At 46.9% G+C, this 12,085-nt stretch overlaps 1 protein-coding gene across 1 annotated transcript; it reads right to left on the minus strand.

The window, feature by feature from the left end:
* Positions 1–1,243: 1,243 nt before the first annotated feature.
* LOC123455766 (cytochrome c oxidase subunit 7C, mitochondrial-like) lies at positions 1,244–11,844 on the minus strand. The gene is made up of 2 exons (XM_045137283.1): positions 11,838–11,844; positions 1,244–1,458 (listed from the first exon to the last, which is right to left on the minus strand). The coding sequence occupies exons 1-2, from the start codon at positions 11,842–11,844 to the stop codon at positions 1,244–1,246; spliced, it is 222 nt and encodes a 73-aa protein (XP_044993218.1).
* Between the last annotated feature and the right edge of the window lie 241 nt (positions 11,845–12,085).

Raw genomic sequence — 12,085 nt, forward strand, 5'->3', positions numbered from 1 at the left:
GATTCACTATGTAGTCTCAGAGTGGCCTCGAACTCACGGTGATCCTCCTACCTCTGCCTCCTGAAGGCTGGGATTAAAGGCGTGCGTCACCATGGCCCGTTTGGGAATTGGTTTCTGTCTCAATTTAGGGATGAAGTTTTCATTCAAAAAAGGGAGAGTGTGCGGGCCACAGTCTAGGAGCCTTGTGATATTGAACCTAGGAAAGCAGCCTGGTGGTGATTAAAATGCAGTTAATCTGAAGTCAAAGACCAGGCTTTGGAGAAGGAGCTGTATCTTGTTGGTGCTTTTATGATTTATTTCTCCCTCTCTTTCCCTCCACCCCCTTCTTTTCTTTTCTTTTATTTTCTTTTCTTTTATTTTATTTTATTTTATTTTATTTTATTTTATTTTATTTTATTTTATTTTATTTTTGTAAAATTATTCTGGAAAAAGCCAGCCTGCCTCAGAAGTTTTAGGGAGGTCTTGGACTGTAAAAGTGAACAATTGAGTCTCAGAAGGGGGAAAAACAAACAAACAAACAAACAAACAAACAACAAAAAAAAAAACAGCACATGGCATCACCAATGCAGACGTGAATGTCCTTGGGGAGAAAACACCAGCCTAGGGACGGTTACTGCCTCTCTGGTCATATGTGAAATCCTGTCGAAGTACTGGTTTGTGAAGCTAGAAATTCACTCTGTAGTCTCAGGTTGGCTTCAAACTCATGGCGATCCTCCTACCTCCGCCTCCTGAGTGCTGGGATTATGTTTTTGGTTTTCTATTTTTTTTTTTTTTTTTTTTGAGAGTGACAGACACAGAGAGAAAGACAGAGGGAGAGAGAGAGATGGGCACGCCAGGGCTTCCAGCCTCTGCAAATGAATTCCAGACGCGGGCGCCCCCTTGTGCATCTGGCTAACGTGGGACCTGGGGAACCGGGCCTCGAACTGGGGTCCTTAGGCTTCACAGGCAAGCGCTTAACCACTAAGCCATCTCTCCAGCCCTGGTTTTCTTTTTTTTTTTTTTCGGTGCTGAGGACCGAACCCAGGGCCTTGAGCTTGCTAGGCAAGCGCTCATCCACTGAGCTAAATCCCCAACCCCCCTGGTTTTCTATTATTTTTTTGAGGTAGGGTCTAGCTCTAGCCCAGGCTGACCTGAAATTCACTCTGTAGTCTCAGGATGGCCTCGAACTCTCTATGATACTCCTACCTCTGCCTTCCGAGTGCTGGGATGAAAGGCGTGCGCCACCATGCTGGGCTAAACATCCTTATTTCTTAAGCAATTGGTGTCTTATAAAGAAAGGTGCTGCAAATCCAGGTCCAACGTAAACAGCCATCATGGTCAGTAACCGCCACGTGCTTTCCACTGAAAATGGCAAGGTCTTGCCTGGGCCCTTCTCATAGTGACCGTAGTGCCCATGGTGGACCACGGAGGTCGTGGATCTCCGCACACTCTGGCCCAACAGGATGCCAACCGCATGCGCTCAGCAGAGGACACGGAAGACATGGCTAATGGACACCAGTCCTGGAAGCTGACGTTTTAAGGATCCCACAGTTCCCTCTGAGGGGAGTCAGCTCAGGAGTTACTAGGCTGCCTTCTTAGAGAGGTGCCTTTTTTAGTGCCAACATTGCTTCCCTATAGTAGACAAGGGTCTGGAAGTCCCCGGGGGGGTGGGGGGGGGTCAGGGATGATGGGAGCTGTGGAAGGGACATCACAGGGAATGTCAGGAGAAAGAGTCGTGAGGGATGATGGGAGCTATGGAAGGGACATCGCAGGGAATGTTTACAAGGGTGAGTCAGGCTATAGCACAGAGAATGAGTCAGAGAGAGGGGAAGAGTCCAGGCCAGGAGGTCAGGTGGGTACGAAGGGTAGTGGACTGGCCTAGAGGCAGAGGGCTGTAAGAGAAGTGGAGGGGCTTGGGGCTTAGGAGAAAGAACTATAAAGTCTAGTGACTTTACGCCACGTGCCAGCACTCACCTTTAATCCCAGCCCTGGGAAGGCAGAGGTAGGTGGATCGCTGTGAATTCAAGGCCACCCTGAGACTACATAGTGAATTCCAGGTCAGCCTGGGCTAGGGCGAGACCCTACCTAGAAAATAAATAAATAAATAAACAAAAGATCTAGTGACTTAGGGAGACATGGAATGGAAAAGGGGTGACTAAAAGAAACAAGAAAAGAAAAGGTGGTGACAAGCTTTATTTGCAACTGGCTTGAGGGAGGGAAGATCAATGAGTATAGGCAAGAAAGTGATCAGCTCTGGTGTTAGACAATGTCCTAGGGTCCTCTGAAAACATCCAGGTAATGCCAGGTGTTGTTGCGCACGCCTTTAAATCCCAGCACTTGGGAGGCAGGGGTAGGAGGATCGCCGTGAGTTCGAGACCACCGTGAGACTACAATAGTGGATTCCAGGTCAGCCTGGGCTAGAGCGAGACCCTACAAAAAAAGAAAAAAAAAAAAAAAGAAAGAAAAGAAAGAAATTAAAGCAAAAAAGAAAACAAAACATCCAGGTAGAGTGTTCTTCAAGGAAGGTAGTCGACGGGACAGACCTGGAGTGCGGAAGAAAGCAAGCTGGGAATACTATCTTCCATGTCACCATCAGCCCACAGCCCGGCCTGTCTGGTGGAAAAGGTAAGCCAAACCCTGGCCGCAGGGGAAGAAGCAGTCTCCACGAGCAAAAAACAGGTCTGACTGGTTAGCTTCTGCAGGTGGGAATCCAGGTCCAAATGTGCAAAGAGGCAGGATTTGGGCAGAGTCACCACTGCCCAGAGGTAGATGCCTTGGGCTTGCCCTCTAAGTGGAGCCAGCAGCGAGAGTCCAGGGCGAATTCTTCCTCCCGTACCCGCCCTCCGTCACGTCATTCCTCCTGGTCCCTGTGGTGGGGAGTGGGGCGAAACCTGAAGACTAGGGGAAGGGTCAAGGCCTAAAAAAGCAAATGTGAATAATTCCTACCGCAACCACCCTAAAATGGAGTGGATGCAGTGGTGTTCTTCCCCCACTCCATCCCAGAAAAGCAGAATGTACACCCAGAAAATGTGACTATGACCGTCTTTGGGAAAAGAGTATTTGTAGATTTAGTTAAGTTAAAGGCGATTCCCCAGCACCCACAGAAAGCCAGATGCACAAAGTGGTACATGTGTCTGGAGTTCATTTTCAGTGGCTTGGAGGCCCTGGCACACCTGTCCTCTCTGTCTCTCTTTCTCTCGGAGCTTGCAAATAAATAAATAAAAATATTCATTAGAAAAACAGATCTTCACATGACATCAAAATAAAAGAGAAAGCCGGGCGTGGTGGAGCACGCCTTTAATCCCAGCACTCGGGAGGCAGAGGTAGGAGGATCGCTGTGAGTTCGAGGCCACCCTGAGACTACAGAGTGAATTCCAGGTCAGCCTGGGCTAGAGTGAGGCCCTACCTCAGAAAACAAAAACAAAACAAACAAAAAACCAACCTCAAAAAAAAAAAAAAAAACAAATAAAATTTAAAAAATAGGGCTGGAGAGATGGCTTGGCGGTTAAGCGCTTGCCTGTGAAGCCAAAGAACCCCAATTCAAGGCTCGATTCCCCAGGACCCACGTTAGCCAGATGCACAGGGGGCACACACGTCTGGAGTTCGTTTGCAGTGGCTGGAGGCCCTGGTGTGCCCATTCTCTCTATATATCTGCTTCTTTGTCTGTCGCTCTCAAATAAATAAATTAAATTTTTTAAAAAATTTAAAAAATCAAAATAAAGAGCTGGGTATGGTGACACACACCTTTAATCCCAGCACTCAGGAGGCAGGAATAGGAGGATCTCCATGAATATAAGGTTAGCCTATGGCTACAGAGTGAGTTCCAGGTCAGCCCAGACTAGAGAGAAACCCCACCTGGGGGCGGCTGGAGAAAGGAGGGGTATATTTTTAAGGTAGCTAGGTAGTGCCAATAGTGCTTAGTCTAGTGGATGAGGGGATAAAACAAATGCTGCCAATACTTTCAGGTAATACAGATATCTGTTTCGGGGTGTTGAATGGACAGTGGATCGGGGCTCGGGAGCTCAGCAAAGACGCCAGTTTTGGAGTCACTTCTTCAGGTCCTGCAAGGGAGTGTTGGCAGAGAGAAGGAGAGTCCCCAGTGTTGAAGCAAGCCAATACCGAGCAGAGGCTGGGTCTGGGAACTCCTATGAAAAAGATTTAATGAGTCTGGAGTGGATTTGACAAGCTGATATAAACAGAGTGCAAATGCCCTCTTTCCTCTCCTTTCTCTTTGTTTCTTTTTAAGTTTTTATTTTTATTTATTTGTTCGAGAGAGAGAAAGAGACACAGAGAGATAGATAAAGAGGAAGAGAATGAGCGCACCAGGGCTTTCAGCCTCTTGTAAGTGACCTCCAGACGTGTGCGCCCCCCTGTGCATCTGGCTAACAAGGGTCCTGGGGAATCAAGCCTCGAATTGGGGTCCTTAGGTTTCACAGGCAAGCGCTTAACTACTAAGCCATCTCTCCAGCCCCCCCAACTTTTTTTTTTTTTTTGGCTTTTTGAGGTAGGGTTTCACTGTAGCCCAGGCTGAAAATTCACTATGTAGTCTCAGGGTGGCCACGAACTCATGGCAATCCTCCTACTTCTGCCTCCCAAGAGCTGGGATTAAAGGCGTGCGCCACTATATCCTACTTCAACTTTTTTTTTTTCTTTTGGTTTTTCACTGGAGCCCAGGCTGATCTGAAATTTACTATATAGTCTCAGAGTGGCCTCAAACTAATGGCAATCCTCCTACCTCTGCCTCTTGAGTGCATGCCCCAACACACCTGGATCTTTTTAAGTTTTTTTTTTTTTTTGGTTTTTCAAAGTAGGTCTTGCTATAGCCCAGGCTGACCTGAAATTCACTATGTAGTCTCAGGGTGACCTCAAACTCACAGTGACCCTCCCACCTCTGCCTTCCTCTGCCTGCTGGGAATAAAGGCGTGTGCCACCATGCCTGGCTCTTTTGTGCTCTTAGGGTTCAGGAGCGGACAAGCTGGAAATGAACTGGTAGGTTCTAGCCATGACTCCAAGGACAGAGAGAAGGACCCTGCTCTCCACCAAACGGAGAGGTCAAGACTAGAATTGGCTCCTTTCATCAGCTCTTTTTATCTCTGTACGTTTGTAACAGCTGCCCTTTCTGTAAGAGAAGTTTATTCATGCTCTTGCTTTCAAAGAAAGATCTAAAAGTGGTGGGTAGCTCAAAGCTAAACTTTGAACTTTTGGGTAAATAAATCATTGTTTGCATCCCCTTTTATCTCTGCAAATTTTTAGAGAAAAAATGTGTTACAGGGCCATCCCAAGAAGCTACTTAAAAAGAAAAAAAAAAAAAGAAATTGAGTTTACAAGGCCAGAAGTGTATCATTAGTAGCAACTAACACAAGGCTTCATGTTTAATTGCCCAGATCAGAGCTCTGGTTCCAAAGACAGGTTACCTGGAGGCCGTTTAACCTTTTTGAGGTTTGGCAAAAGGTACTGTGGACCGGTCTAGCCAAATCCCCTCTTGGTTCCTTTCTGTAGGAGGAGACAGATGATGGGGTGAAAACCTGAACTGTGCTCTTGGAATGTTGGATGAAGTCTGTGTTTGGAGCTAGAATTTTGCGGGGCTGGAGAGATAGCCCAGCAGTTAAGACACTTGCCTTCAATGCTTAAAGACCCTGGTTCAGTTTTCCAGAACCCATGTAAGGCCTGATGCACAAAGTGGTACATGTATTCAGAGTTTGTTTGCAGTGGCTTGCCCTGGTGCACCCATTCTTTCCCATCCTCTCTCTCCTTGCAAATAAATAAAATAATAATAATAATAAAGGAGCCAGAATCTTGGAGGCAGGGAGAGAAAGTTCCAGCATGTCATGACTACTTTTGCCCTTGAACCTGGTGTTCATGTTTGATGTAGTGGTTCATACCTTTAATCTCAGCACTTGGGAAACTGAGGCCAGAGGATTGCTTTGAGTTTAAGGACAGCCTGGACTACAGAGTGAATTCCAGGTCACTTTGGGCTAGAGTAAAACTCTACCTCAAAAAAAAAAAAATTTTTTTTTTTTTTAAATTTTTAAATCAGAGCCAGCTGGGCATGGTGGTGCATTTCGTTAATCCCAGCACCTGGGAGGCAGAGGTAGGAGGATCGCTGTGAGTTTGAGGCCACCCTGAGACTACATAGTGAATTCCAGGTCAGCCTGGGACCATAGTAAGGCCCTACCTCAAAAAACCAAAACAAACAAACAAACCAAAAAAAAAAAAAAAATCAGAGCCAGGCCTGGTGGCATACACCTTTAATCCCAACACAGGGATGGCAGAGGTAGGAGGATCGCTGTGAGTTTGAGGCCACCCTGAGAATACATAGTGAATTCCAGTCAGTCTGGGCTAAAACAAGACTCCCGCAAAAAAAAAAAAAAAGAAAAAAGAAAGAAAGAAAGAAGGAAATCAGCTAGGCATGGTGGCATACACCTTTTTTTTAAAAACAATTTTTTATTTACTTATTTGAGAGTGACAGACACAGAGAGAAAGACAGATAGAGGGAGAGAGAGAGAATGGGCGCTCCAGGGCTTCCAGCCTCTGCAAACGAACTCCAGACACGTGCGCCCCCTTGTGCATCTGGCTAACGTGGGACCTGGGGAACCGAGCCTCGAACCGGGGTCCTTAGGCTTCACAGGCAAGCACTTAACCGCTAAGCCATCTCTCCAGCCCGGCATACACCTTTAATCCCAGCACAGAGGATGAGGTAGGTGAGGTAGGAGGATCCCTGTGAGTTTGAGGCCAGTCTGAGTGTACCTAGTGAATTCCAGGTCAGCCTGGGCTAGAGTGAGACCCTTCCTTGAAAGAAACAAAAACAAAACAAAAATCGGGTGTGCATGTCCTCTACGTCACACTACTCCCACACAGAACTTAAGCCAGAGGCCGGAGGGATGGCCTAGCAGTTAAAGCGTTTGCCTGCAAAGCCAAAGGACCCAGGTAAGCCAGGTCTGCACAAGCTGGCGCATGCGTCCGGAGTTCATTTTGCAGTGGCTGGAGGCCCTAGCCCCCATTCTCTTTGTCTCTCTGTTGACTCTCATAAATGAATAAATACATAAATAAAAATTGGGCAGGCGTGGTGGTGCACGACTTTAATCCCAGCACTCGGGAGGCAGAGGTGGGAAGATCATCGAGAGTTCGAGGCCTCCCGGAGACTACACAGAGAATTCCAGGTCAGCCTGAGCTACAGTGAGACCCTTCCTCAAAAAAACAAAACAAATCAGAAATAAATAAATAAAAATTTAAAGATATTCTAAATATAAAAAAGAAAAGAACTTAAGTCAGAACTGGCCCTCTAGACTGCCACCAGGTTTGGACACTATGGCATTGGTGTTCCCAATACCACCTGCCTTGCCTCGCCCTCCCTCAAAGACCCCTCAGGTCTGGCCTGCAGTCCCAGTGACTTTCTTCATCAGTAGCTCTGAGACCCAGACATTTACAGATCAAGACGGACTTCTCGATTAAGCCCCAGCTTCCCCAAAACATCACCCCGAGAGGGCCGACCCGCAGAGACTTGGGGGATGCAGTAAAGCCTATCTAGTGGCATGTTGCTGGGATTGGATGCATTATTTATGATCCTGGTGTCAAGCTTGACTCCCAGGCACCAGGGGAAATGGAAAAGGCTCTTGGGCCTGTGCTGATTAAACTAAATATTTAAACAGGAATCATGAATTGAGGTAAAATCCATTTTTCTTCAGTGAGGCAGAGACACCACAGATGATTTCAAGGCTAAGGACTGGGTAAACATACCAGGGGCTTGGGGGCCGCTGGCCTGCGGCCATCCTCCAGAGTCAGCTCCCAGCTGAAGCAGAGGCTTCGGGCAGGTAGAGGGAAGGATTGAGAGTCACTGTGGGCATGAGACTGGGAGATGCCAGAAGAAAGCGAGGCTGAACCCATGCCCCTGGCTGCTTTTTCTCTACTCAGGGGCCTCCAGTTTTTCTTTTTTTTTTTCTTTTTGGTTTTTCGAGGTAGGGTCTCACTCTAGCCCAGGCTGATCTGGAATTCACTATGGAGTCTCAGGGTGGCCTCGAACTGACATCCATTTTAATCTCTCAAAAGATATTCTGGCCAGACACAGTGGTGCACGTCTTTAATCCCAGCACTCGGGAGGCAGAGGTAGGAGGATCACTTTGAGTTTGAGGCTACCCAGAGACTCCATAGTGAATTCCAGGTGAGCCTAGGCTAGAGCAACAAACTGACCCCCCAACAAAAAAAAAAAAAAAAAAAAAAAAACCAAAACAGGAGCTGGAGAGTTGGCTTAACGGTTAAAGGGTTTGCCTACAAAGCCAAAGGACCCAGGTTTGATTCCCCAGGACACAGATGCACAAAGGGATGCATATGTCTGGAGTTCATTTGCAATGGCTAGAGGCCCTGGTGCATCCATTCTCTCTCTGTCTCCTCTCTATGTCTCTCTCTCCTTGCAAATAAATAAATACAATTTTTTTTAAAAAAGGATATTCTGGGTTCAAGGCTACCTAGTGAGTTTGAGGCCATTCTGGATACATGAAACCCTTTCTAGGGCTGAGCCTGATGTTATAGGCCTATAATATAATGTCAGCTACTCAGGAGGCTGAGGCAGGAAGATCAAAACCTCAAGGCCTTCCCAGGCTGTGGAGTGAGTTCAACCAAGCATCTTTAATGGCTGAGCCATCTCTGCACCGCCCATTGTGAGTTCAAGACCAGCCCAGGCAACCTGAGGGGACTCTATTTCAAAACAAAAAGCCTGGGCTAGATCATGACCCTACCTCAAAACAAACAAGAAAAAGTCAAAGAGAACTGAGGACAGAGCTTAGTGGAAGATCAATCCCTAGAACCATACACACACACACAAATCAACAATTCTCTGTCTGTGTCTGCTTGTCTCTCTCTCATAAATGAAATAATTTTTAAAAAATTCTCAAAGGGCTGGAGAGATAGCTTAGTGGTTAAGGTATTTTCCTGCGAAGCCCGAGGACCCAGGTTAGTTTCCCCAGAACCCATGTAAGCCAGATGCACAAGGAAGGGTGCATGTTAATTTGCAGGGGCTTACAGGCCACAGCACCACTTTGTGCATCTGGCTTTATGTAAGTACTGGAGATTAGAACTCAGTTAGCTTTGCAAGCAAGTGCCTTTAACTACTGAGCCATCTCCTCAGCCCTGGTTTTTGTTGTTGTTGTTGTTGTTTGTGTTTTTTCAAGGTAGGGTCTTGCGCTAACCCAGGCTGACCTAGAGTTCTCTATGTAGACTCAGAGTTGCTTTGGAACCCACAGCGATCTTCCTACCTGTGTGACTAGGACCAAACGCGTGTTGTTATTTTTTTTTTTAATGGTTGGTTTATTTTTATTTATCTATTCGAGAGTCAGAGAGAGAGAGAAAGAGAAAGAGAGAGAGAGAGAGAGAGGAGAGAGAGAGAGAATGTGGCCTCCAGCCACTGCAAACGAACTCCAGACGCCTGTGCCCCCTTGTGCATCTGGCTAATGTGGGTCCTGGGGAATCGAGCCCCGAACCTGGGTCTTTAGGCTTCACAGGCAAGCGCTTAACCCCTAAGCCATCTCTCCCACCCCACCTTGGACTTCTTGACTGCCTTCACCTCCCAAATGCTGGGATTCCAGGTACATGCCACTTCTAGCTGGCCAGCTGTCATTTAATCTGGCTTTTCTCACTGCCTTTTTCCTCCGAGTGTCATCTCTCACTTGCAATCTCATAGCAGTCACCACCCTTGGTCCCCAAGGATGTGCTTTTTTTTTTTTTACCCCCCTTAGTCGCTGCAGGAACAAATGCCCTTTTCCTTCTTTTCTCTAAGGACAGCTCAGGCAGGCTGACATTTTCCAAATTAACTTTTATAAGAACTTAGAAAATAAAAGAAATAATTGCCGAAAATCCAAGGGCATAAGTTCAGTTCGGTTCAGTATTTATGGAGATTCTTGCGTTAGTGCTGGTGCGGGTCACAGTGATACATGGCACAGAGCTGTGGAGCCTGTGGAGCCTACCACCCCACAAAGAGATGTAAGAACAAGGGACAGGGGAGCAATTAATTCAGTCTGCTGTGCGCGCAGGGCTAGTCAGAGAGGACCCGAACGGACGTCCACAGTCTGGATTGTAAGAAAACAGGGTGTTTCTCCTAAAGCCAGGCTGAGGAGTTTTGACCTAATTCTATGGGATATAAGGGAAATGAAGAACTAACGTCAGGACTGGAAAAATGGCTCAGTGATTAAAGGAGCTTGCTTATTATATAAAGCCTGCCAGCCAAGGTTCAGTTTATTCCCCATTACCCACGTGAAGCCCGATGCACACAGTGGTGTGTGTCAGGTGTTCCTTTGCAATGGCTGAAGGCTCTGGTGCACCCATACTCACTCTCTTTCTGCCTGCCTCTTTCTGTCTCTCAGCTAAATAAAGAAGAGTATTAACAACAACAGCAACACAAGCCGGGACGTGGCGGCGCACGCCTTTAATCCCAGCACTCGGGAGGGAGAGATAGGAGGGTTGCTGTGGGTTCGAGTTAGAATTGTTGATTTAATTTTTTTAAATCTTTCGTTCATTTTTATTTATTTATTTGAGAGTGATAGAGAGAGAGAGAGAGAGAGAGAGAGAATGGGCGCGCCAGGGCCTCCAGCCACTGCAAATGAACTCCAGACGCGTGCGCCCCCTTGTGCATCTGGCTAATGTGGGTCCTGGGAAATCGAGCCTCGAACTGGGGTCCTTAGGCTTCACAGGCAAGCGCTTAACCGCTGAGCCATCTCTCCAGCCCATTAATTTTTATTTTATTTATTTGAGATAGAGAGAGAGAATGGACACACCAGGGCCTTCAGCACTATAAACAAACTCCAGACACATGTGCTACCTTGTACATCTGGCTTATGAAGGTCCTTGGGAATCAAGCCTGGGTCCTTTGGCTTTGCAGGCAAACACCTTAACTGCTAAGCTATTTCTCCAGACCTTTGAGAATTTTTAAAACATTATTTTATTTATGAGAGAGCGAGATAAGTAGACACAGAGAGAGAAGAAATGTTGATTTTTTTTTGTTTGTGTGTGTATGGTTCTAGGGATTGCTCTTCCACTAAGCTCTGTTCTCAATCCCCTTGGACTTTTTCTTGTTTGTTTTGAGGTAGGGTCATGATCTAGCCCAGGCTGACCTGAAATTCACTCTGTAAGCCAGGCTGGCCTCGAACTCACAGCAATCCTTCTACCTTTGCCTCCTGAGTACTGGGATTAAGGTGTGCCTCACCATGCCCAGCAGTGTGCGTGTGTATGTATGTGTGTGTGTTTGTATGTGTGTGTGCGTGTTGTGTGTGTGCAACTGCACGGGCTTCATGCACATGTTTGGAGGCCAGAAGAGAATGTTAGGTGTTCTCGAATGTTCTCCTACTTTATTTCCTTGAGACAGGCTCTCAGTGAACCTGGAGCTCCACTGCTTTTCAGCTAGACTGTCTGACCAGCCCACCCCAGAGTCCATCAATCTCTCACCCCTGTCAATGCTGGCATTGCACACGGGCACAGCCACACCCAGCGGAGGACTAAGCTCAAATTCTCATGCAGCAAGCGCTTTTACCTACCGAGCCTTCCCCTCAATCCCTCTTTTTTTTTTTGATTTTGAAGTAGGCTCTCACTCTGGCCCAGGCTGACCTGGAATTCACTATGGAGTCTCAGGGTGGCCTCGAACTCATGGCGATCCTCCTACCTCTGCCTCCTGAGTGCTGGGATTAAAGATGAGCCACCACGCCTGGCTTTTTGTTGTTGTTGTTTGTTTTGGTTTTGGTGTTTTGAGGTAGGGTCTCACTCTAGCCCAGGCTGACCTGGAACTCACTATGTAGTCTCAGAGTGACGTTGAACTCATGGTGATCCTCCTACCTCTGCCCCCTAAGTGCTGGAATTAAAGGCCAGAGCTACCATACCCGGCATTACATTTTTAAAAAATTTATTTCTTTTGGGCTGGAAAAATGGCTTAACTTGACTGTGATGCCTAAGGACCCAGGTTTGATTGCCCAGAACTCATGTAAGCCAGATGCATATGGTGACACATGCTTCTGGGATTGATTTGTAGTGGTTGGAGAAGCCCTGGTGTACCCATTTTCTCTCTCTCTCTCTCTCTTTCTTTCTTCTTGGGGGGTGGTTGAGGTGGGGTCTCACTCTAGCCCAGGCT

Source organism: Jaculus jaculus, chromosome 18, assembly GCF_020740685.1.
Source record: "Jaculus jaculus isolate mJacJac1 chromosome 18, mJacJac1.mat.Y.cur, whole genome shotgun sequence".
Classification (NCBI taxonomy): Eukaryota; Metazoa; Chordata; class Mammalia; order Rodentia; family Dipodidae; genus Jaculus; species Jaculus jaculus.